At 39.6% G+C, this 27276-nt stretch overlaps 1 protein-coding gene across 4 annotated transcripts in view; it reads right to left on the bottom strand.

Moving 5' to 3' along the window:
- Window positions 1–27276, bottom strand: part of PIR (pirin) — a 90643-nt gene that overhangs the window by 17733 nt on the left and 45634 nt on the right. For 3 of the 4 annotated variants that reach the window (XM_014791120.2, XM_087426388.1, XM_087426391.1), the window contains exons 6-7: window positions 15823–15907; window positions 3384–3428 (exon numbers count right to left, since the gene is read on the bottom strand). In XM_014791120.2, the coding sequence (XP_014646606.2) occupies window positions 3384–3428; window positions 15823–15907 (130 nt within the window). The remainder of the gene's footprint in view (window positions 1–3383; window positions 3429–15822; window positions 15908–27276) is intronic. The other variant, XM_087426390.1, reaches the window with a different exon arrangement.

Below are 27276 nucleotides of genomic sequence, written 5' to 3'. Positions count from 1 at the left end.
CAAATAGGTACTTTTTAAAAAAAGAAAGTGCTAACTCCACTTGTCTTATTTTAGTTCTGTTAACTCTTCTTCTTCAGGGTATCACTAGAGGGCAATTACACGACTTCACGGTACTCACCTTGCACTTTAAAATGTCTGACTACCTTAGACAACTAGTTAATGTCCAGCATTTTCTAACATTCAAAACTATACCTGTCTATACTCAAACTAAATCTACCAACGTTCATATTTTAAGCACTTCCTGCATCAATTAATATTTTTTAATAGTCCTCCTAAATCTCCATTTTAAGGAATCTCCCCAGATTACTTTTTCAACCCAAACTGCTATCTATTTATTCCAGCCCAATACACAAAGTATATATATTTATAACGTCTATTTCAACAGAACGGAGGTGCTTGACACTTTGAAAAAGAAATTACTTGCTTATCAGTTCCTGCCATCAGTGGTTGGCTGGTGCCACCCTGGTTTTATAAGCAAGATAAAATTGAGGCAGTAAAGGCAGAAAGCACTCTCTATATAGATTTTATAGGTCAGTATATATTCAATAGCTATTTCTGCTTTGTCATTTCTTTTTCTCTGGTGATTTGCTCTTGACCTTTTGTTTTTCTCATTAACATCTCTATTAGGGGGAGGGTAGGAGGAAGGGAAGGAGATAAAATTCAAATAAGGTCATCTGGCTAGTCACTCATTGGCTAAAGCAGAGTCCCAAGAGGCCAGTTTTGTGAGCTGGATTCTCTCCATGGTCCAGTTTACTCTGGACAGATGCAAGTTCACTCCAGCGCTACAGACTGCGACCCATTTCCTGCCAGATGTTCTGCTCTTGTGGCCCATGGTCACGAGGGGGGAACCAGGCCAGAGAGTAGAGATGACTCAGGAAAATCCTGCCTCACTTCGAGAAAAACAAGTGGCTATATAAGTCATCCTTACTCCACAAATTGTTGAGCTTTTCACTTGTTAAATCTTGGACTAAAGGTCTGTCAGGAAACAAGGCTGTAACTACTAATTAAAACAGTTTTTAAGATTATTTGTTGATTTTTCTCCTCTGCATTCTCTACAACACCACTTAAACCAAAACCAAATGTGAGCTTTTGTAGAGCCCACAAGCTAAGAAACGTTTTTACACTTTTAAATGGTTGAAAAAAATCAAGAGTAGTATGTATTTCACGACATATGAAAAATATATGAAATTCACATCTCAGTGGCCAGAAATAAAGCTGTATTGGAACAGCCACGCCAATTGTTGATGTATTACCTGTAGCTGCTTTTGTGCTACAAAGGCAGGAATGAGTCATTTCAACTGAAACTGTATGGCCCCAGTGATGAAAATATTTGCTATCTGTCCTTTTACAGAAAGCTTGCTGCCCCTGTTTTTCCTCATTCTACACAAACATTTCTGGTTTCCTTACCACCTTAGAATTCGTGTGCTTTCTTTATTACTTTCCATTTGTGCAAATTATTTTGTTTCTCTTAAAATCATAAGCCAGTGATGATACCTCCATAAAAATGGTTCTTACTCTCCATTTTTACTTAAGATTTTCAAATATCATAAAAACAAATGATGCTTCATCTTTTCCAGATGGTTAATGTAGTTTAATGTGTGTGCACACGGACTTGAGATACTACTAATTTTTTTCACACTTTCTCAAATGCTAAAATAAATGAATTTTGCCTCTGACCCATAATTGAAATGCTATGTAGTGAAAGAGGAGCTAAGCCCATTTCTACTGTATAAAATCAAAACACATGGGTTTGTGTTACCATTGTTTTCCAGAAGAATAATTTCAGGCAGTTGAACACCCCTTTTGGAGAATATAAAAAGTGGTTTAAATAGCTTTGGGTGTGGCCTTCAAACTCTGAGCAGATGTTATCAGTAAGCCAGCTGTCTGGGGCTGGGAGTGTACTGCCCAAGGTGGTGGCCATGTTAGGGCCCCAGGAAGTTCATCGCTGAGGAGGCTAGCCTGCAGGAGGCGGGTGGAGAGCACTCAACCCCAGAGGGTCTGAGGAATGTGATTCTTGGCCTGCACCTTGGAGCAGTCAAATGCTCTGCCCCACGCCCCCATCACTATCCATGAGGGCCAGGGAAGGAGAGAGGACAGGCTGGTTCACTTACTTTAGGTTTTCCGGAAGCACAACCTGAGACGCACATTTGAGTGCAAGGAGTTTATCTGGGAGGCGATCCCAGGAAACAACAGTCCAGAAATCCGGAAAGTTAGGAAAGGAAAGGCAGAGGATGAAAGGTACACTCCCAGTGTGGGCAGCTTGAACAATCCCATGGGGAAACTCTAGGAAAAGGCCTCACACACAGGCCTCAGAGTTATCCCACCTGAGGAGTGAGGAAGCTTCTGGGAATATTAATTCCCCAGCACTTTCCTCCTGTCCTGACTGGGGCAGAGCAGCCTTCCCAGGTTTCAGAGACAGCCTCAGGCCAAGAGACACAGACACCACTGGCGATTGGAAGTTGGTCAGTGGGCACTGAGGAGCTAAGGCCTCAGGGGTGTGGGCAGGGCACCAACAGCATCTGCTACAGTGGTTTTCTGTCAATCCTACAGAGAGACTTTTCCTGGCACCCAGGCTGCTTCTGGGAGGATGAAGAGGGTGGGAGTAGATGTGGGCAGGAGCCAGCCTGCTCTACAATCTCCACTCCCTTGCCACTCCTGGCTCTTCTGCTGCTGGGTTGGCTAAAGGGCTTAGACTAGAAAAGACAAGCTAGATGGTGTGGTCCCTACTTTGTCATCGTACAGAGAATATGGGGTGGGGCATGGGGAGCGGGATTGAGGAGCCCTTGGTTCTGGTCCCAGATTGACTGATGCATCATCCTGGCAAGTTAAATAACTTTCTTTAGACTTTCCTTTCCTCACGTATAAAAAGAGAGTTGGTTGGCTCTCAAACATTCCTTCTAGACTAGACTCAACAAGTGACACATATACAACCCTTGGAATAAGAGAAAACCAACTTTGAGATTTCTCAGAGTCACCTGGGACTGAAAATTCACCTCTTTCCACCTCCCAGGAGCTAGATCCTGCTCCCCTGAGAGCCCCTTAGAGCTCCATCTCTTGATAAGTACAGAGGTTGTCAATATTTTAGCAAGGTATCCACCCACATAATCGTGCCTGGATCTTACATCTGCACACAGGCCACAGTAAAACGGCTGCTGTCATGACTGGTGCTCATATTCTCCTCCCTCAGCAAACATGCGGGAAGCTGAGAGGTGCCCTGCCTTGGGCATACCAGGATATACTAGGATGTAGAGAGAGCTGGTGTCAGACAGGAGGAGGCGTAGTATTCAATTACATGAAAGGTTTCATCTTACCTTTTCTCCTCTTCAGTAGGAGAATTGCAATTTTATTGCAATTGAACCCCAGAGAATATACTCATCACTTACCAATATACACATTTCCAGATATGGTATAAATGAAGCTTGTCCACCCTGAAAAGGGACCAGTGACATTAAAAAGTTAGTGTCCATAATGCCACAATGAACAAAGATATAACAACATATTTAACAAATCTCTCTATATATGAAATAAAAATATATAAATTTATATGACAGATATAAAAGATAAATTTGGAGATGAAATCCTTTATTTTCTTTTAGATATATATTTAAAAATTTAAGTTCTGTGAGCTGTTTAAAACATACTCACACTCCCACGTGCACACATGCACACACATACCCCTAAACCTAAATGACGTGCCCCCAAATGTTTTAGAGCCACCCAAGCAGACAGTGTACAATACACTTGGCTATATGTCTACATGCCAACAGTTGTATTAACAAACTGTTTCTTCCAATTCCAACATCATGCTAATAACTGTGACACACCAGTCTGGCTTATCTTCAGTTCGTTGTGCCTCCAGGTACTTTTAAGTGTGAAGAGAATGCTAGAAAGATGCTTTTCTTTACTTAGTTGCATTTTATCCAGTGAACTCACTCCTTTTTATCTATCCTAAAACACAGCATCCGTTTCAGGGATGCAGGGATGCATAATCTTCGGGGTATAAATGGGCTTCGGATGGCCTATGCACTCCCTGGAATTGTCCACGCAATTTTTCAAGTGTGTACACTTTTCTGGGAAGAGGGTACATAGCAGACACCAGATTCCTACTGAGACCCGTGGGGCCAAGAGCTCAGAACCATGGACCACCTGCCATTTGCTCTTTCAGCACCGGCACTGGATTCTCATGGCTATTTATGTGTTGCACCCGTGGCCCAGAAGAGATGCTGTGGTGCCACTGTGAGGCATGAACCTAGAAACAACAAGCTCAAAACGGAATTAGGACATCATCCCGTCTGCCTTCAGTGGAAAAGAGAGAAGATCTGGGAAGGGAATGCAGGGCAGAGTTCAAGGTGGAAAGGCAGGGCCCAGACTGGAGTCTATGTGACAGTCAACCTGGTAACAGAGTAAACAAAACAAAGGCAGGCGTGGAAGCATCATGGAGGACAAAATATACTCTAGAGATGTGGATGTGACGGCAGGTGGGTTGAAATGTGCAAGAGAGGTACAAAAGAAAAGGTATAACTGACAAAACTTAACATAAATTGAGTCCTGGTTAAGAAAATCCAAAGGAAGGCAAAACAAACAAAGACATCTGGGCGGATGCCAGACGATATTCTTTCACCCTCCTATTTCAGTTTTCCCTCTCTGCAATTTTGCTCGAATAAGTTTAAGGCCTCTGGAAGAAACGCTATTTGCTCATAGCTCACTCACACGTTTTTCTCCCTTATTGAGCCACTCGCTCAGTCTTCCAAGCTCAGTCTACCATCACGTAGGGAACATTTACCACTCACGTGCATGCACTGTGGATGGAGACATGAAGATGAATAAGGCGCAGCCAGGTTTTCAAGTTGTGTAACTTCGGGGAGGGAGGTTTGTGGTAGATACTCAAAACACATGCTAACAATTCACAGCCCAATTCCACATGTCTTATCCATCCAGATGGGCTGGCTCTACTAGAGCACTTCTTTCTCTCTTTCTAATGGGTGTGAAGCTTCCTGAGTCCTATTTAGCCTGATTTATAATAAAACTCTGCAACAAAACCCCTTTCTAAGCTGCTTTTTAAAAAAATCTCACCATTGAAAATAGTTTAAATTTCTTTTTCAAAGTGCAAATGTCCTTACTGGTTTTTTCTTATTATAAAACAGTAATATACGACCATTTAAAAGATATTTTAAGACTGTGAAAGTGTGCAATGTCACCTCAACTGAAAACCCCTGTGCAATCTTCATACTCACTCAGACATAAATATTGTTAGCAATTTGGTATTTGAGCTTTCCGTTTCTTCTTTCTTTTATGTGCCATATAGTATTTGCTTAAAGACTAAAACAAACTCAATGTTCTATTTTGGACACCTTTCCATATCAAAACACAGAGAAACAACTCATCCTTGGGAAAGACTGCAAAGCATTCCATTGTAAGAATGTCGTAATTTATATCACCAATCCCGTCTTCATGGTTGCTAGGTATTAAAAAATTAATGGTTTCCAAGTCTGACAGAACCTCAAAGCTCTCAACTGCTCAATTAGGTTTTCATTTGGGATTATTTTGATTGTTCTAATCTCATTTCTCTTCCGCCCCCTTTGCCTCACTCCTACTCACCCTCCAAGCAGAAAACTAGTCCACACATAATTGCCTACGTCTGTTTTTTTGTTTTTTTGCTGAGGAAGATTTGCCCTGAGCTAACATCTGTGCCACTCTTCTTCTATTTTGTATGTGGATCACTGACACAACATGGCCGCCAATGAGTGGTGTAGGTCCGTGCCCAGGAACCAAATCCGGGCTGCCAAAGCAGAGTGCGGGGAACTTAATCACTAGGCCACGGGGCCAGCCTCCTTTTTTTTATCTTTTTTACACGATCTAGAAGGATCAAACATTTGCTTAAAGGAATGGCGAGGTCAATTTACTCAGTGCATTCACCTATTCTTGTGCCATGAAAAAGTCTTCTCTTAGGATTTGGACGCCATCTTTACCAGTAATAACACAATTCATGTCACTGTTGGAAGGCACAAAGTGTTACAGGGAATGGAATAGGAACAGGGGGCAATTTCCTTTTTTCTTCTTTTTAACATGTTGTCCTCTGCACTTGCTTCTATTAAACCTTGTTTAATTTCCATTAAGCATTGTTTCTTAAAGCTACAGCAAAACAAGAGCCAAATTGTGTGAATGCCTACTATATGTTTAAGAACCATCCCATTTTAGTAGAATTCCTTCTCTGCTAAGAGCAGAAGTGCATCAGCAAGGAGCTCTCTTGTGAGATTTTCAGGTGCTTCTCATCTTTCTAGCTTCCTCCACCTTTCCTCCCACTCTTATGTTCTGCCCCAGGAACTGATACCATCCTGGCATTTTTATTGCTCTGTCAGAGGTCACAGGTCCTATATTTTCCTTTCTTCTACAAATGTGGTTTCCAAGCTACTGGCTCTTTGCAGCTGGGAAGCCCTTCCCTTCCCTGGGGCAATGACAAAGAAAATGAGTCGGGACGGAGGTCACATTTTGCCTCTGGTCCTGTAGGAAGGTTTAATCAGCAACACATTTAAGTCAGACATCCTTTAGTCAAACACAAAAAATGTAAAACTTGTCTTTTAAATATGTAAATCATTTTCTGTGGCATTTGCTCTCATTTCCAGGGAGGTTCCCAATTCTTGCAAATGTTCCTAGTGAGAGCTTTTTTTGCCCTACATTTCCTGCCTTACCCCGGCTCACTTTTCTCCTGCCTCAGTCTTAAAGTTCATTATTTCAATGAACTTTACAACTACTCCTCACACATGTATGTTTAAAGAAAGTAAAAAAATATGGTTTGGTGACACACCAAGTCCCTGACAAAGGTCAGCTCTGGGGAAGGAAGGAGAGAGGGGAATGGGGCCAAGGAGAGAATGAACCTCTCTCCAAACTCTGCATCACACTGGTTGCCAGACCCCAAAGCAGTGCTGGTTCATAAGTGCCTTCCCCAGATGTCCCTGCGTTCAGCTTGGGCAGGCAGCCCCCTCACGTGGACCTCATGCCTGGCCTCCCAGGACAGGAGGCAGACCCACCTGGTCCTCTCCTCTCCCTCCTCCCTCCACAAAATTATTTTTTTAATTTTTATTTTGAAATAATTTCAGATACACAGAAAAGTTACAAAAATAGTACAGAGAATTGCCATACACCATTCACCCAGATTCTCCAAAAGCTAACATGTTGTCACATATGCTTTATCATTCTTCTCCCTAGAAATATATACCATTCTTTTTTTTCTGAAATATTTGAGAGTAAACTTGTAGACATGATACCCCTTTACCTTGAAATAATTTTCAGTATATATTTCCTAAACACAAGGATATTTTCCTATATAACCATAGTATATTATAAATATTATGAAATTGATAGAATATCAATGAAAAAATTATGACCATTAATACAATACTATTATTTATGTACATATATTCAAATTGTGCCAGTTGTCCCAGTAATGCCCTTTATGGCAAAAAGAAAAAATTTCCAGGCCAGGATCTAATCTGGGTTCACATGCTGCATTCATTTGTCATGTCTAACCTCCTTTCATCTGAGGCAATTTCTCAGTCTTTTTCTTTCATTAAAAGTACAGACCAATTATTTTACAGAATGCCCCTCAGTTTGGGTTTGTCCGATGTCTCCTCATCATTAGAGCAAATTGTTGGTTAATCCCTTTCCCTCTCAACTTTAGAGAAGAGACTATACTTATTTTCAATACTTTAATTTTTTAAATTCATAACAGCACAAAGGATGAAATAACATATATGTTGCCATATTTATTTCATATCTCTCTTTTCTTTTACAGATGAAATCATATTGGTGAGAGAAATGTTCCCTAACTGGTTGCCTCCAAACCATTTTCTACACACAGTGCATGTGACCTTTCTAGAAGCCTCACTTAAAACCCTTCAATGGCTCCCTGGTCTCCCAGGACAAGCCTACACCCTTGACCCTAGCAGACAGACTCTTCTCAGTCTGGTCCTACACTTTTTCCCCAGCATCATCCCTTCTCTGCCTGTCCCACCTCCATAGTGAATTCTAACCCAGCAACCCCTCTGGGGAAAGGAGAAAGGAGAAGGCAACAGCAAACCTTACAGGGACCTCTGGTGCCGTGGAAAACAAACCAACTAAGTAACAATAAAACAGCAATAAAACGAACACAGACAATTACAGGCAAAAAGTACAGGTTTAACAATCAGCAAATGACCCCTAGGGAGATCTAGGACTAGACTCCTAACCTCTTTGAGCCTGTTTCCTGGTTTGTAAAATAAGGAAATAATATGTACAACACACAACTGTTGTGAGGATCAAGTGGCACTGTATATCTGTACATACATATATATGTACACGGACATAAGTGTGTGTTAAGTTTTTAACATTATCTACACAATGTCTGGTACTTAGTAGGCATTTAACAAATATCAGTTCCCTTTCCTGCCCCTTCCTTCTCTTTCTACTCTCCTCCAACTTTATGCAGGTCAGGGTTGCAGTGGCTGCTCTCTACGCTTCTGATGAGCTGTGATCCAGGCCAGAGAAGGGTCATCACCACAGAGATGGCCCCATGTGCCCCAGTGCACCCCGCTCAACTCTAAGCCAACTGGTCTCCTCATGGACTGCACTATGTACTGAGCAAAGCTCGGCAGGGTCTGTTTCCCAAAATGTAGAGAACGGATCCTTGCTGTCCTTGTCAAGAACCTTGTGGCACTTAAGATGCTGTCTGTGTCCCAGCAAACATTGCAGCATAGAATTGGTGACATAAGTGGGCTTTCTGATGGTACAGCTACTAACAGCTCACCGTAAGAGCTCTAAGCTTGCCAAGAACAGGCATTTAGCCCCCATTTTATAACCAAACATAAACAGCAAGAGAGAAGTGTCAACTTCGTAGCACTGCAATCTCAAAAAGAGATAGTTTATTATATGACCTTATGGGAATTTCATCAAAAGAAAACAAGAGAATGCCCATTTTACCAAATTTGGTGAGTGACATCAATAATAAAATGCCCAACAACATTGCATAGAATGATATACACATAAAGACACTTGAGACAACTGGCTTTCCAGAGTAAAATATACTCAGAATGTGTTTCAGACATTCCAGAATGATCATACTATGGTCTGTGTTTATAAGCCACGGGCATATAACATTAACAGCCATCTCTAAAGATCCTATATTTTAAACAAGAACAATTGCAACCTACAAGAAGACCTTCCCCAATGGTTTGGTCAACATTGATAATACTGAATATTCATTGCATCAGAGGCTAACAGAAAACTAAGAAATAAATGAAATTTAACATTTTGGATGAGAATTGTATTAGCAATGTAAGCTCTTTGGAATGTAAGCTCTCAGAAGGCAGCCTTCTGTGTGCCAAGAATGGAGCCTAGCCCTCTGGAGGACAAACTCTGCTGATTATTTTCTTGCTAATAAAATAGCAAGAAAAAATGTATTAGAATCTCCTGGAAGCTTATCTTGCTCCTTAGAGACTAAGTCTATACTGAAGTTTTCCCATCTACAAGACATTTAATGTGATCATTTTAACTAAAATAATACATTCTACCATTATCTCTTGGTTTTATTTGAACCACCTTTTATTTGAGACCTTTTCTCCTCTTCAAATATACAGTATTTACAATTGGTTTTTAATTGCTCAGAAAAATTCAGGAAATAATTCAAATATGTAGTTATAATCATAAAACTATATTTAGGGTTGTAAAATAGAAACTATAGTCATGCATTGCTTAAAGACAGGGACACGTTCTGAGAACTGTGTCGTTAGACGATTTCATCATTGTGCAAACATCACAGAGTGTACTTACACAAACCTAGATGGTATGGCCTACTACACACCTAGGCTGTATGGTACTAATCTTATAAGAGCACTGTCATATATGTGGTCCATCATTGACCAAAATGTCGTTATGTGGTACACGACTATATTTTAGGCATTTGAACTTAGATTGAAGCCAAGTTTATAGATAATTAAGAACTAAAATATATAGAACTTTAAGGATTAAATAAAGGTTCAGAAAACAATAGAAACTTGAAATAAGTAGAGAGTGTCATAAATACCCCTAAGATTATTGTTGGGCATATTTAGACACCTGGCTCTTTTTAAGAGAAAAAGATTTTTAAGTAGTACCTGGAAAAGATGGAAAAAAATACATCCTTGTCAAAATTAAGATGTGTTTAAATTCTCAGAATAGTTTCTTACTTTACATTGACCATCACTTTAATCTGTTCTCTCTTAAAGATGACATATTAGAAAAACACAATACAATTTTCAAACTGGTGAGATTATTCATTTAAAAATTTTCAAAAATAGTCATTTTTTTAACCTATCTGCAAAATCTTGGGCTTCTTTTCCAATATGCCCAAGGCACTACCAGCAGTGTATTAGTCACTAAAGGTCCATTGTTTTGTCTGGAACTTAGTGGTTAAGAGTCATGGTGAAAATCAGACTGCGTGGGTTAGAATCTCAGCCCCAATACTCACTAGCTGGTTGACCTTGAGTAAGTTACTTAACCTCCTTGTATCTCAGTTTCCTCATCTGAAAAACGGGATAATCACACTCCTTACCTCATGGACTTACAAGGATCACAGGTGTTAATACAGGGGAATTTCTTAGAGCCGTTCCTGGCAAACAGTAGGCACTTAATAAATGTTAGCTATGACTATTACTATCACTATAGGATGATTCAATGAAGTGTGAGCTCCCAAAAATGTACATGATATTCTCCATCATGGATTTTTACCAATTTTTTTCTCTTTTTCAAAACCACATTTAAAGAAATGCAATTGTACCTCACCACACATGAAAATCAATTCCAGGTGTACATAAATCAGTATGAAAGGCAAAACAACAAAGCATCTATAATAGAACATTCTCATGATCTTGGGTTAGGGAAAGATTATTAAAGAAGCTACAGAGAGCACTAACCATTAAGGAACAGATTGATACATTTAAGGAGTTTTTATTTACTAAAATGTAGGAAAATATAATAGTATAGCAGAATGAAAAACAAGGAAAAAGGGAGAATATATTTGCAACACAAATAACTGACAATGACTAGTACAGAGAATACGTAAAGAGCTCCTACAAAGCAATATGAAAAAGAAAGACAACCCACCCAAAGGAAAATGACATGAAGCTTCTCACTAGATAATTTTATATTTCAAGCTCTGGTTCATGTTCATCACTGCTCTGAAGACTTACTGATTAATGTCCATAACTGTTAGGAGTATATTCTAAATATGAGGGGAACTGTGATTGAATATTCTAATATACTACTGGTAAGCAGAAAGCTTTGCAAAAACTACCCACGAATTAAATCATATATTCTGTGTAGTGAACAGAACCAGCTTTTGCTCTCTCTATGAAAACACCTGAAAATCTAAAATTCCATATGAATCATTCAAGTTTGTGGCATTCTCCTTTAAAAAGTAGATAATGACTATGAAAAGACATTTAGGCAGGAACTCCAAGGAGAACTCACCACGTATTTCTCCAGGCTCACTCAAACAAAGAAAAAATCACAAGCAGGAGAAAAAAACCACTACTTCATTTTTGAGTCACTGATCATGTGGAAAAATGTGTGGTACTCTGAACCAAGATCATAAGCTTGGCAAGTTGACTCTAAGACTCCCTCTGACTTCTGGTATTCATGCCCTGTGTATCCCTTCTTCTCTGAGTGTGGGATGCACCTAGTGACTTGGTTCTAACCAGTAGAATAAGGCAAAAGTGATGGGCTGTCACTTTTCAGATTAGGTTACACAGAGACTCTGGCTTCCATCTTGCTCATCCTCTTTTGCTCACTCACTTGCCAGCTCTGAAGAAGCCAGCGGCCATGTTGTGAGCTGCCCTATGGAAAGGCCCATGTGGCAATGAACTGACAGTGGACCCAGGCAACAACCCTTGAGAAACTGAATGCTGCCAATGACCACATGGGTGTGAGCTTGGAAATGCATCCTTCCCAGGGGAGCCCAGGGATGACTGCAGCCCCGGCTGACACCTCAATTGCAGCCTTGCAAGAGTTCCTGAGCCAGAGGACACAGATAAACTGGGAGACACTGTAAGATAAAAAATGCTGTTTAAAGCCACTAAGTTTTGGGGTGATTGGTTATGCAGCAATATAAATAACTAATACAATAAGATTTATTTAAACACATCCTAATGTGATTTACTGAGTAGCTACTGTATGCATGGGATTAAAATCTACTTTTTAAAGAAGTGCTATAAACCATTTATTTCTTTTTTTATCCAGCTTTATTGAGATATAATTGATGTGGCTCCTTTCCTTTTTTTTCCCCTGGAACATAAATACAGAGGCAAAACTATATTGGCAATATTTAAGAGGGTGTATTAGTATCCTATTGCTGCTGTAACAAATTACCAGAAACTTGGTGGCTTAAAACACAAAAATTTACTATCTTACAGTTCTGGAGGGTAGAAGTCCAAAAATGAGTCTCAAGGGTCTAAAATCAAGATATCGGCAGGGTAGGGTTCCTTCTGGGGGCTCTAGGGGAGAATTAGTTTCCTTGAATTTTCCAGCTTCTAGAGGCTGCCCCTATTTCTTGGCTTGTGGTCATCTTGCATTCTCAAACCAGCAATTACATCACTCTGACCTCTGCTTCTATTGTCACATCTCTTTCTCTTACTCTGCCTCCTCTCTCCCTCTTTCATTTATACAGCTCCTTATGATTATTTTGGGCCCACCTGGATTATTCAGGGTACTCTCTCCATCTCAAGATCCTTAATTTCATCACATTTGCAACCTCCCCTTTACCATGTAAGGTCACATATTCACAGGTTCTCGGGATTAGGGCATGGACATCTTTGCAAGGCCATTATTCTGCTAGCCAGAGAAGAGTAAGCTATATGTTCCCCAAAGAAATTTTGTTGATTGACATACATACACTGTAAAGAAAAGTTAAAAGTTGAGGGAAGCAAAAAAAGCTTAACAAAATTAAATTTTTCCATACCATAACAATCCTTCATTTTTAACATTCCAGATCATGCTTTTAAACACCTAGTAGCAGAGATGCTGTGAAGGAAGATGGGAAAATAAACAGAGTGGCTGTTGAAGACCAAATTGGAATGCAGTCAGTCAGAAGTACAAAGGGGACGTGACGACCAGAAGGCACAAGTTTCTTGGAAAAGATTGATATTTTCCTAGAAATACAGATTTATGTTGTTCTCAATGAATGATAACAAACAGTGTTATCTGTATATCAGTTTACAGCAAGGAAAATCAGGTTGCTTTGTAAGAGATGGCAAAAGTCACTGCAAAACAAAAACTACTTATTCTTATTTCAGCCAAGAGCTAACATGAAAAACGTGTGGCCGATGTGAAAGGAATCTGGTACTGTCAGAGACTCGACAAATCGGATTCTTTATAAGTGATGCACTGTTCAGCTCAATTCCTGATATCAAGTGCCTCCCAAGTAATCACTGCATGAACCATCTGTTTTCTGCAAGGTTAGTACAACTCCACAGAAACGTGCCTTGCCCGAAGGAAACAGAGAGATGGTAAAAATCGATTCCAATACTATTTATGGGAAGGAATTCAGATAAAGCCTAGTCTGGTTCACAAGCCATGTTTCCAGTCTCCCTTAACTAGATGTCCCTTTGGGAAAGATGCATTTCCTGGTATCCGGGATGGGATGGTAGCAGTGTCTGCCTCTATTTCTATCCCATTACTTTGGTGGTGATACAATGAAGTCAACAGTCATTTAGTTAGATTGCAAAGCTTATGCCAAAAGCCAAACATAACCCAGACATCCATGTCAAATCCCTTTACCATGAGTAACAAAACAATCAAAATGTTATAAACAAAACATGCCCAGGACCCAGCCAATAACCCACACATTTCAAGGAATATTTGATGCAGCAAAGCACTCAGATAAAATGAATTTAGACAGTTCTTGGATTTTATAATGGAATTTGACCTGGAAAGGTAGTTTAAAAAAAATAGACAAAGAGTGACCTTGACTTGAATGGCTTGATGATAAAATTTATACAGCATAATTTTACCAGCCAATATGACTGATGACAGGCAGCCAGAACTATCAAATCTGTAAATAATAAGTGCTATATAATATCTGAATTGTTTGTCTGGCACTGGACAGGGAAGCCTAAAACTTGGGATTTGCCACCTAATGCAATGCAAGCACGGATGAGTGAGTGAGCATGTGTATGTGTGTGTGTGTGTAAGAGAAGGAGAGAGAGAGAGAGAACACACTAAAACTGGAAGTCATGTACTGGAAAAGACAGGTTCTTCTGCTTCATAGCTGGGTTTATAACACTTGTTTCAAGTGGGTTTACAGTGACTCAATGATAAATGTGCATTTCTAAGCTACCTGCTTTTGTACCTCTCCAAAAAATGTTTTTGAAAACTAACCTCAGGTTTAAAATTCGTAATGACAAAATAATATAAAAGTACAGCTTTGTAAATTGGCAGATACACATTCTCTCATGAGGCAATAAAGGGTCGTGGCTAAGTATAGAGCAAAAAGTAACATGAACCATACACAGCACTGGTGGGGGCATGGAGAAACCGGTACTCTCACACACTCCTGATGGAAAGTGTGATTGCCTTTTTGGATTGTAATCTGACGATGTCTTTTAAAATTAAACCTGCATATACCTTGTGACCATCCTAGAAACCTGTCACATCAAAATAAGTCCCCATATGGAACGACATGTGTACAAGGATGTGCATTGCTGACAAGTGTGCAGTAGGCAAGCACCAGGAACAAAGGCAGTGCCTGTTGACGGGAAAGGGCTAAATGCATTGTAGACAACCCAAGGCATAGAATGCCGCCATTAAAGAGAACCATACGAGTAGATTGGAAGGGATTTCCATGAGGTATTGTTCAGTCAAAAAAGCAAGATGCAAAAATGTATTTCCAATATGATTCCATTCTAGTAAAACAATGACAAAATAACCCTGTATATGTGTATACTTACACGCACATATATGTCAGCGTAGAAACGTGAGTACGGAGAAAAATACAGCAAGATCTAATTCAAGGATATATCTGGGATTTATCCTAGATTTGGGATATATAGAGAGGGCGCTGCTATAGGTAGATAAGGGATTGGAGGGAAGCAAACTCAAAAGTAAAACAAAGCACTGCACTAGAAGTTCAAGCATAGATGTTTTCACACTTATTGTTATAAAATTATGTAAAAGCGTAGGCATATGTTAAAGTGAATTAATCTAAAATTTTTTCATGTACTTGAAAATAGCCAGAATGAAAAAACCAAAGAGGAAAATAATGGGTGGGAGGTTGATGTCTAATGACCTCAGGTGCGACCATTTTTTAAAATGAAATTGGTCTTAAATACTTGGAAGTTTTCTAATTATTATTTAGATCTAAATGTCAACTTAAAGGTAAGTCCTCCATAACAATACCTTTATCTGGAGATACCTCTATCTCAGTCAAGGATGCACTTGTTCGTAAGTAACAAGGTTGGAATTTCCTCCAGGAACATTGCGAGTCAATAGTGGCCCAGAAGTCAGGGGACATGGGTAAAAGTCCTGCCTTGTCCGGCAACTCTTTATGTGGCCTTGAACAAGTAACTAATCTGTTGGACCTTCGAGTTCACATTTGTAAAATGAGGGAGGGGCCTGGACAGTCCAGCCCTAATAGTTCATGAATTCTTCCTGATTTTCTTAACTTGAAAGGCCTCAGCAGCATTTGCTAATTTTAAACATAATTAAACATAAAGTTCATAGAACTTTGTACTGAGGTTCAGAAACAAGCACATTCCAGAGCAAGTGGCCCCCTTTTTTTCCCCTGAAATTATCACTAAACCCCAGAACCCATCATACCTTTAGGAATAGGCTGGGAATGCTTTGCTCCTTGGTCCAATTTGAAGTCCAAATATAAGGTGGGTGTGCGAGTGTAAATCTTGGACTGAAAAGAAAAGGAAACCATCAGCATCTTTCCAAGAATAAGGTTCTTTACTTCAGCGGGGCCCTTCTGTGATGGGCCTGGGGCCTGGATCCATTATATTTACAATTCCTCCTTGGGAAGTGCTGTTAAAGTGGGGAGAGGGGCTGCCAATACAGCCCCTTCTTAAGGGTCTTGGTCTAAAAGTTAGCCCTCCTAGCTTTACAATTTGGTTGACAAGCTAATTTCAGGATGACAGCTGTCTCCCTACAGCCATTTCTCAAATATGGTCTGATGTTAATAGTTCATTGGCCAAATAGTTGCTCCAACTTTCTCACTTCCAGTCTTCCACTTGATACAGTAGGTTACCTCATATCCAAATGTATGTTTTTTTTCTCCAGGTCTCAATAAAGCCATGTCCATTTTGACATTCAAAAAAAGTGGTCTGTCAATATTTTTATTTGTTCTAACTTGGCCCTCTTGCAAAAAAAAAAAGGTGGTCCACCACTCCTGGCTTGAAAAAGCCACAACTCCAAATATAAGAAAGGCAAACTTTTGTAGGATTTTCTATTGTGAACAGTGGCTTTGATTCCATCAACAGTTAAGCAGAGTTTGTAATTCAATATGACACCATTCTGAATCATTGGCATAGACTAAAATCCAAGGGATTATCACTGTTGCTATAAACCTTATGATGTCTCATTGTTTATCAAAAAGCCCAAGTGGTTCTGTTCTACTTTTTAAAAAAAAAAAATTAAAATACACACAAAAATGAAAAAGCACATAATATCAAATTTGGGAAGGATGTAGAGTAACTGGAACTTTCATACACTACTAGTGGGACTATAACATGGCACAAACACTTTAGAAAACTGCTCGGTAGTATGTAGTACAGATGTTAACATGCATAATCTATGACCCACCATTCCAACTCAAAGGTGTATCCCTAACAGAAATGTTCGCCTAAAGATATGTACACAAATCTTGATAGTGACACTGTCAGTAATAGCCAAAAACTAGAAATATTCCAAATGTCTTTAATGATAGAATGGATAAGTGAATTGCAATACACTTATACAATGGAATACTATACAGCAAGGAGAATGAATGAACCCAACTATGTGCAACAACTCAGATGAATCTCACAAGCACAATATTGAGCAAATGAAGGCAGACACAGAAGATCACATACCACATGATTCCATTTCTATAAAGTTCAAAACAAGGCAAAACTAATCTAGGGTGTCAGAAGTCAGAAAAGTGGTTATCTTGGGAAGGTTAATAACTGGAAGGGGTTAAAAAGGGGGCTTTTGGGGCCTGGCAATATTCTGCTCCCTGAACTGGCTTCCAGTTTCATGGGTGTATTCACCTGGTGAAAATTCTCTGAGCTGTACACTTGATTTGTATACTTTTCTGTATATATGTTGTATCCTAATAAAAAGCTTACATTTGTTAAAAACATGCATGTGTAAATAGACCAAAAGAGAGAATCCAGAGCCCATAATTATTTACTATCTTTGATAAAGGCATCATTTTGCAGAGAATAATTATGTAAACTCTAAGAAGAATGGATATTTCTGCCTTTTTCACCTAGGGCCAACCCACAGTGCCTGTCACATAGTAGGCGTTCAATAAATATTTACTGAATAATGTTTCATAATAGAAAATCCCATGTATAACAATAAATTTATTTACAATATACATAGGGTATTCATCAATATCTTTACCTACATGTAGCAAAATGCCTCTCTTCAGGACAGCAAAATGATCTGGTATGGTCAAAGTGTGAGTTTGCACATTAAATTCTGGAATAGAGGATTGTAAATAATGCTATCAGAAGACTGTTCCCTTTCCTATGAATGTCTCATGTATTGAAGCTTTGGGCTTTAAATGGTCTGGTAGGTGGTTTTACACAGCTTAAAAGGTCAAGCTGCATCAATACAGCTTCAAAGACTGGAAAAGCAAATTCCCCTGGGCATACATAAATGAAACCAGAAGGACCTGTGACATCAAGTGCAACCTGAGGCCAAAGAGTCACAATCAATCTGAAGAGCTTGAAACATACATAAAACAAGGGCAGCACCCGTGGGACACAGGGTCTGATTCTCTAGTATCGTTAGGTATATAATGCACCATCTGGAAAGGATCTGGTTTTGTCTGATGAAGACTTCTAAAATTACCTCTAAAAAGATCAAGGGTAAGCTTCACCTAATATCAGATGACTCCTCTTCTCGGGCAATATTTTGCTCTCTTCCAGAAAAAGAATCCCTGTTTGGTTGAAGCATCTTTCCTAACCTCTGCCTCAGTGGCAGATGCAGTATCCCTGCCTGAAAAGAGATGAATCACAAAAGGCTCTTGGTTTAATTTTTACTAGAATTCTCCCAGAATGTAGTCATAAAAATAATCTTGAACTGGAAACCAGGAGTCTTTGATGCTAGCATTGCTTTTCCTGCTGACTAACGAAGCACTTATCTTCTTCTGGGCTTAGTTCACTCATCTGAAAATCTCGTGTTGGGACTCACTGATATTTAAGTCTATTTCTGGTTCTGAAATTCTGAGTCAGAAAATTAATATTTTCCTCTATGTTTTAATTTTTTAAATTCCCTTCTGATTTCTCAGACTAGAGCTGTAGAGAAGTAAGAATGTGGCTGGGGCAAGGGAGAGCAACTAGGGCTGCGGGGAGTAAGCAGGGAGCAGCTAGTTAACTCGCTCTGTTTTGCCCTCAACCTCAGCCATCAATCCTGCCCTCCTGGCTAGCTCTTCCTCTTTTCTTCCTGCCTCCAGCTTCTCAACCTAATCCGTATTGTCCAAAAAATCGTAATCTCTCTCTCTATGACTGCAACTACACAGACACATGTGGGCACACACACTAACGCACATGGAACTCTTATGTATTTATTTACAAAATTTTAAACTGAAACCAAGGAGAGACATTATAAAGTCACAAATATATCCTGTTGTCTGACAGTGTGAAAAGGGATAAAGGGAAATTTTTAATTCATTTTGAAGGTGTTTTTTACATCTATTGCCTAGAACAGAATTCCGATTCTAATATCCGTTTTGTACTGAAAAACGGATCCTTGAAGGTTTCAACATAACACATGTCTTAAATAACCAACTACCCAAAACCTAAATGTATATTATTCTATTTCAGTTAATCCATAACGGAATAAAACTCAATTTGGAAGCTGTTCCCATATATATATATATATACACACAAACGTACACACACACACAGTTTTTGAAAAGCAGGTAGGTTTTGCTTCTTTATTTTTGATCTTCCATGGTAACTCTGTTGAAATAGCAAATATAAATTATGTTTATTTAACTCAAAGATGATAACACCAGCCTCGAATGAACTTTGAGCAAACCTGGATTTAATTTTTCTATTACACACACTGCTGATTTGCAGCCATAAAGAAATATCACCATTAGGCACATTCTTTCCTGTGTTCTGTTTTGCTTATTTTTATGTATAGTATTAAACTATTAATAGACCCTCAAAATAGAATGAGAATTTAATTAAACAAATCATTCTCTTTTTGGTTTAAACTTAGCTATCAATGTATCTATTTCCACAGGATTAAAATAAATTGGTTCATGACAACCTAAAATAAAACGTTCCTCTACAAATCTGTTTCAGCATGAACAGAACTAATGCACTTAAATTCCATCAGTAAAATTGTTTTCTTTTTCCTTTTCTCTGTTTGGTCCTGATTAACAGTACCTGCACAGGTACTAAAATCCAAAGCTATTTCTCTTTTGTCTTTCTTCTCATTTTATAATTCTCTATTAAAAGTATTTATAAAAGTTATCTTTAAATGTTTTAGTCTGTATTTGAAAAGCCTAGTGGCTTAAAATCTTACAGTTCAAATATCATGTAGGCAAAGCTTCTAGAAGGTAAGTAACGTAACTCTTCATAAGAGGTTAAGGGTAAATTTTGGCTAACCTGTAACAACAGGGGTGTTACCAAATCCAGACAAGCCTCGTCTCTCTTTCTCTATAAATATGTCAGAATTAAACCCTTAATGAGCCTAAGACAGCACTCCAATAATGACTGCAAAACAACCAAGACAAAACAAGGTCTACAAAACCACTTCCTTCCGAAACCCCAACTCCCTTCATCTTGTAGCCTTCAAAGACTTCCCGCTTACCCTCGTAAGGGTATGATACCTTTGTCAAGCTGGCTTCCTTCCTCTGCTTTCATTCATAAATGTGATCTTAATTAGGAGATGAAATCACTTCCACATGGAAGCCATGTGGCTTTAAAATGTCTTCCCAAGAAAAAGAAAAGAGCATGCTATGTTGGTTGCCATGTATGAGCATGGCAAAGGAAATATCTTTCATTTTGCCACTGCTCCTTTCACAGAAAACTCCCACCCATTTATCCCTGAATGCTGCTAATTTTGCCACTGTGCTAGCCCTCCCTAAAAGCAAGTGGCAGCAATTTGTCACATATCAGAACTGTAATAAACACTTTCACATTTCTTTTTGGGAACTATTTCAAAGACCCTTTATTATGGTTTAGTGATTTTTCAGGAAATTTACTCAACTTCTCAATCTTACTATATGTTGTTTAAGCAAATTAAGTAACTCTACTAACAAGTGCAAATCCTCAATATCCTAAATGAGAAAGAAATAGTGTTTCTACCTACCTATTCCTGGACCCTCACCCTCATGTTGGATCATCCCTCTAACGTCAGACATTATGTTTTATGGGATTTTTTTTTGCATCACTGTTAACTTTTGATGAATATATTTGCATATAAATCTTTGACCACATTCTATTTTGTTTCCTTCACAGTGAAATTTTGGGTCTAAAAGTCTAGACATTTTAAAGGCTCTTGATACATCTGTAGGTTTATGGCTAAATGCAATGTGGCCAAAAGCAAACTGGTCAACATGATCATGTGATTAAACAACAATTTGCTGAACACGTCTACTGTTAGTCATTGGTTTTTCTAGTCTTGGTAATTTTGCTACACCACAAGTCAGTTTTTCAACTCATTATGTGCTCTAACTATTGTTTTTTTCCCCATCTAATCCCCTACTGTTAGAATGTTAACTCATTCCAACAAATCTCCTATTGTTGCACATTTAGATTTTTTTCGCAATATATCAGTCACAAACAGAGAAGGGAAGGATTAATTGCTGGAAAAAAAAAAGAAAAGGAAAAGGAAAAACACCTGAAAATCTTTGAAAAACTGGACAAAAAGAAAAAATAAGGAAAAAAGCTTAACCTAAAAAAAATTTTAAAGGCATCACTTCCATAGTACAAGTACCAATATTTGAATGACCAGTGTCTAGCAGCATTTGTTTTTGAACAAAAAATCATTTTGATCAATTGTTATACTAACTGAATTGCTTTCATCCAAATTATTTTTGTCAAATCACTTGGTAACTACCTAAAAAAGTGCCCATCTCATCAAAATGTTAACCGTCTCATTTTTTTAAATCTTAGCTAAGTTAAGAAGCAGAAATTGATATCTCCTTACTCTTTTAATTTGACTATTAGTTTGGGTGATATTATTATTTTTAATTTAACAAATACTATTAAATATTATTAATATAAGAATAACAGTAGCTAACTACATTAAGGGCTTAGTATGTACCAGGCACTACTATTCTAGGTGCTTCATGTGTATTCATTAGGCCACTTGTATTTCCCTTTTTATAAAATATCTGCTCATTAACCTATTTAAGTTTTCATTCTTTCATTAATTAGCTCCCTCATTCAAGAAATACTGATGGAGAGCCTATAGTGTGCTAGTCATTGGATATGCATATTGGTGAATAACAGATCTGCTCAGCCTTTGTGGAGCTTACTTTCTAGTGAGGAAGATAATTTAACAAATTAAACATAAAATTACACATGCTGTAAAAGAAATAAATAGGGTATATAGAGAGAAAATAAAATGGGGGAGTAATGGAAGGCCTTGAATGAAAAAAGTTGGGGGTAAGAGGTTTCTGGGCAGAGAAAGGAGCACAGCACGTGCAAAGGCCTTGAGGCAGGACAGAGCTTGGAGGATTGAGAAACTGAGAGGATAGCAATATGCAGACACAAAGAGGCAGCTGGAGGAAATGGCATGAGAGGAGTTTAGGGAGTTAGAAAAGATCCAGTCAGGTGTAGTCCATAGTAAAGTTTTTAGCATTTCTTTAAAAGTACAATGGGAACACATTGATCCAATTTTCACCTTAAAGATAAAAATCTTGAGCTACTATGTGGAGAACTGGAAGAGAATAAGAACAAGAGAGAGGAGCACCCCTGAAGAGGCTGCTGTGGTGGGCCTGGCCAGGGCTGGGCAGGGGATGGGAGAGATGTAGATAGATTTAAAATATACTTTGGAAATAGAAAGGTTTTGCTAATGGACTGGATGTGGGTAGGGGAGGAGAAGGAAGAAGGATGACCACCATGTTTCTACTGTGAGCAGTGAGTGATAGTACCATTCATTCATGAAGATGGAAAAGACGGGAAGGGAAATGAGTTTTCATTTGTTTGTTGTCCAGACAGGTGGGGGCAGGGGGAATAAGATTTCAACTTTTGCTATTTTAAATTTGACATGCCTGGGAACATGCAAATGGAGAAGTCAAGTAGGTAGCTGAATACGTGAGGACACAGAGCTCAGAGGTGAGGTTTGTGCTGTGAAGATAAATGTGGGAGTTGTAAGACAACAAATGGCATCTAAATCCATGGGATGGATAAGGCTACCTAGGGAGATGATATTCAATGAGAGAGAGGACTCAGGCCTGAGATCTAGGGAACCTAAGCATTTAGGGAGCTTGTAGAGGAAAAGGTACCTACTTGAGAAAGGAAACTGAAGCAGCAAGGAGCATCCAGAGACACAAGAATGTATTATCTCAGAGGCCAAAGAAAGGAGAGAGGGTGTGGAAAAGGAGGAAGCGTTGAACCCATGGAAAGGAAGAGTTAACGTGAGGAAGAAAAAAAAAAGACCTCTGGGTTTGGCCACATGGAAGGCAGTGGTGATTCAATGCACTAATGGGGGTGGATGCCAGCTTGAGAGCATGGAGGAAGTGCACATGACATGTGCAGACAAATATTCTGGAAAGTATGACTCTCAGAGGGAGCAGAGAATTGGGGGGTGTGAGGTCAAGGGAGTTTGGTGCTTCTCTTATTAATTTATACGAGAGATGTTTTTTCTTAGTAAATTAAGACTATTAGCCTCTAATAATATTTGTTGTAAAAATCTCCCAGTTTGTTTTTGGCCTTTAATTTCATTTATGGCATTTCTGACATGGGTCAGATCTATCAATCTTTTCCTTTCAATGCTTTTAAACTTAGAAAGTCTTTCCCCATCCAAACATCACATAAATGTTTTCCTATATTTTTCTAGCTCAAAATTTTTAACATTTAAATCTTTAATCTATGTTGAACTTATTTTACTATGGGGTGTGAGATCATGGGCTAACCTGTTTTCTTTTTATGAATGGTTAACCAATTGTCCCAGTTGACTTATTCTTCTCTTTTTTTCCCCAATTGATGATAACCTTCTTTATCATTATTAAGTTTGCAAATATACTTGGGTCTATTTCAGGTAGGTTCTCTTTCTGCCAATCACAAGGAAGAGCCTCAATGGGGAAAACTTCACTAGCTAGCTTAGAAGCCCCAACTAATAGAAGGAAGATCTGCTCCACAGGAGTTCTCGTCATCATCTCACACATCTCCCACGGTGCTTCCCAATCTCCTCATCTTCCTTCCACCACTGGGTCACTTGCATGGTCTGCTGGACTTTGCACTGGGGAGAAAACCCATCAGCAAAGACCCATTCTCTCCACCACTTTATACCTTCACACACACTCAAGAAACTCACTGCCAGACCCCTTCGCCCCTATGTGGAGAAACAGACCTTCCCCTTTCTCCTTGAGATCTTAAGGCTTTGAGGAATGCCTTGAGTAATGAAAAGCAGATTTACCCCATTATTTCAAACAAACTTCCAACTCTTGTTGTCTAGAATAGGCGGATGCCCTTCAATGAAAGGATAAGTCTTCTGTCCCCAATCCAAAGCACTATGATTTCTGAATTCTTGATTATTTTAAAGAATTCTGATGAGTGGGAGAGATTAGTTTCCATCCTCAGTGCTAAAGGTATCATGGGAAGGATTAAAACTCTGTAATCATATTTTGACATATACATGAAGGGCTACACAAAGAGAAGACAAGGAACTCTTAGGCAAAATGCCAATGACTCTGTATAGGGTGAGAGTTAGAGAGGGCCAGACTACATTTTTAACTTCTATCAACCATAGAGGACTGTGGAAAATCTTGAGCATCAAGCTGTCCAGCTGACCAAGAATTTTGGACATAGCCAAATTATCCTACTGGGATAGAAAAAGTCTCTATATAATCCTTTTTCAAGCAGCGCTTTAATCAATAGTAACACTCTAGTCCCTCTCCTTCCCACCTTTTATTTAGGGGATGGGTAGTGAGGAGAGAAGAGCTGAAGGGGAAAGGAATAAAGATGCTGACAGGACTCACAGCCCTGAAATTTAACCAGAGACATGTTAATTGTGAAACTGGACTTTGATTTCTTCACCCTTTGAGTCAGCATTCTTTCCTAAAATTGGGTTACAGATGTTCTAATTTTTGGAAAATTAAAACCAGAGAAAGAACAAATGCCCATCTCTTATATGAACAATCCATCCATGCTCCTACAAAGACAACAGTACAATAAAGCCACCAATGACCCCCAAATACGCCAGGAGGGAGCCTTGCTATCCCTTATCTCTCATCCATGGTTAATGTGTTCCAAGGTTGAGTCAGCAAATCTATTATCCGATGCTAGAATATTTCTCACAGGCCTTTATATTTTTAATCTCTATTAGTTACATTTGGTATTTACTAAGATGTTTTTAAGAGTTTTTGCAAGAAAGTGCATCGAGATGGGAAGCTATTTGGCAAAGATAAGGTTTCATAGAGCTCTGGGGACTCATACCTTCCTTTGTGTAGATATGAACTTTCAATTTTATGATTAAGGGGGAACTTATTATGGCATAGGACTTCTCCTATGTGGTCGTTTGCAGGACATTCTGACATAGTCAGGGGTGTCTGTACAGACATGTGCCTGAAGGTACCCTTTTGGTGTAGAAAGAGAGAGAGGATCATTCTGAAGCTTCCTTCCATGAAAATGAGCTAAGGCATTCCCAAACTGGAGAGAGACACACTCAGCAAGCTTATGTACAAGGGCAGAATGGTGTGATAAGGCAGGGGTACTGTGCAAATAAAACGGGGCAAAATTCAGGAAACCTGAGTTTGGGTCTAGATTCCTTTCACAATGAGCTGTGTGACCTTGGGAAAGACTTTTTGCCTAGTTGAGTTGCAGCGTTCTCATCTACAAAGTGGTGGAGTGGGAGAGCTGATCTCTCATATCTACCGCTGCCTGACATTCTGATTCCATTGGAAGTGCCAGAAGAAAAAGGACGAGTAGGTCTTGGTTGGCTCTGAAAAGCCTCTCATACTGTCAGGAATTCTAGACTCTAGCTGCCCTGAGAACTTCATTCAGATCCTAATACCCCATTACAGCAATGAAAGAGGTTGAGTGAATGGAAAGTTTCCTGTCCAACTATTATATAAATGGGCCTGAGATGGCCTCTGTGTATTAGGCAAAAATGGTCCCCACATTGTTTACTTCTTCATAGCAGACTAGCTCCTTTAGCCCAAAGCCCGCTAGAGCCCAACTCAAATTCTTACACATCTGATTGCTTTAAATATATTCCAAATAAACATATTTTTATCCATTTAGAGCCTACTTACTTTACATACCCTGCAAACTGCACCCAACATCTGCTAGCCATAAATAAAGACAAACTCTGCAGCTATAAAAGTCCCCAAACTGCTGCTGCCCTTTGGAGCTCTCTGAGCCAGAGGCCCTCCATCTTGTTGCTGAGCGACATCACCTGGACACATAAGCCCTTCTCTGATTTCCCCTACTGCTCCCAGGAGATCCCTTGCCCTGTTCCCCTTCTGGGTAGTAGTCTCGCACCACTGTCTCCAGAAGGTCTCCAACTGCAAGGGACTTCCCCTTCTCAGGCAACTCTATCCAAGCACCACCCAAATAAAGCTTGTGTGTTACTGCCTCTCATGAACCTGTCTCTTCCTTGACCAACCACCAAAATCCCAAACTTACTACATCAACCCATCTAAATAAAGTAAGTATACAGAGAGGCTCCAAAAGTATTGAATATGGCCTCCCATCTATCCACAAACAAGAAAGGAAGTTCCCTACTATTCAGCAACAGCTCTGAGAAATTGAAGAGTTGACAAATCTGCTGAAGGGCTAGAGACCTATGGAAGGGGTCAGTACTTATCCCCCATCCAGGGCAGGGGTGTGTTCACGAATTCCTGGGCAAGTAAGACGTGGCCAGATCCTTAGCAAAATTAAAGATGGGTCAAGGATTTCTTCTGAACCCTTCAACATCCATCTCTCCTCTTAGGCCCTCTCCGTCTTTAAAGCTTCTGTGGATAAAAACCTGCTCTCAGCAAAAGATCTGATTTATATTGGGTTGTGCCAAACTGGTAAGGACCTGTGTAAGCTTGTGGTTAAGATCACAAACTCGGAGCCAGATACCCAGTTAGAATGCCAACTCTGTCACTTACTAGATGCATAACTCTGGGCAAGTTGCTAAACTCGCTATGCCTCAGTTCCCTCTGTCACTAGGTTGTTGTGAGAATTTAACTGGACACATTTTATGTGCCTCCTTAGTCTCTCCGCCTCACTAACTCCTGAGCCCTTGGCCACGTATGAGACCTCTGAGTGTCACTGCTCTTACTACTGTTGACATCTTCAGCTGCCCTGGCCCCTCTTGTCTGACTGCCAAGTTCTCAATGGCTTGATTGCACCACAGTGGTGGGAGCTCCAGCAGCTCCAGAGCTCCTGGGCTTGGCCTGACAGACCTACCGAGGCTCTGGATCCTCCCTCCATGCCCAGACAGGAATGAAGATCCAAGCTACCAGATGTGGTATGTAGCTTTCTCAGAGGCTGCCTGAAGGGGCTAAGTGACACAATCCAGAAGAGCAGAAGATTAGCCCCCAAGGGGCAGACTGTGGCCAAAGAGGGATGGAAGATGTGGGATGACAGAAAAATTCTTCCTCTTTCTTCCTCCATTAGGAAGTCCTGAGGTACAGTTTTCTGAACAGGCGTCCTGCACCGCCAAGTATCTGTCTCACTTTCCTTCTCCCTCACTTTACAGCCCTGGGAGTGCACATAAGACCTGCCTTAGGCTCTGTTTTCCAGAGAACTCAAGGTAAATCAGGAGAAAAAGAATTGATACATGTACAGCACTCAGAACCTCACTGTCCAATACAGCCACCATGAGCCGCATGTGGCTACTGAGCACAGGAAATGCGGCCAGTGTGAATCAAGATGTGCTCTAAGTGAA

The sequence above is a fragment of the Ceratotherium simum genome, chromosome X (genome assembly GCF_057802395.1).
Source record: "Ceratotherium simum simum isolate JZ-2026a chromosome X, ASM5780239v1, whole genome shotgun sequence".
Lineage (NCBI taxonomy): Eukaryota > Metazoa > Chordata > Mammalia > Perissodactyla > Rhinocerotidae > Ceratotherium > Ceratotherium simum.
This window is presented reverse-complemented; position numbering and strand designations above follow the sequence as displayed.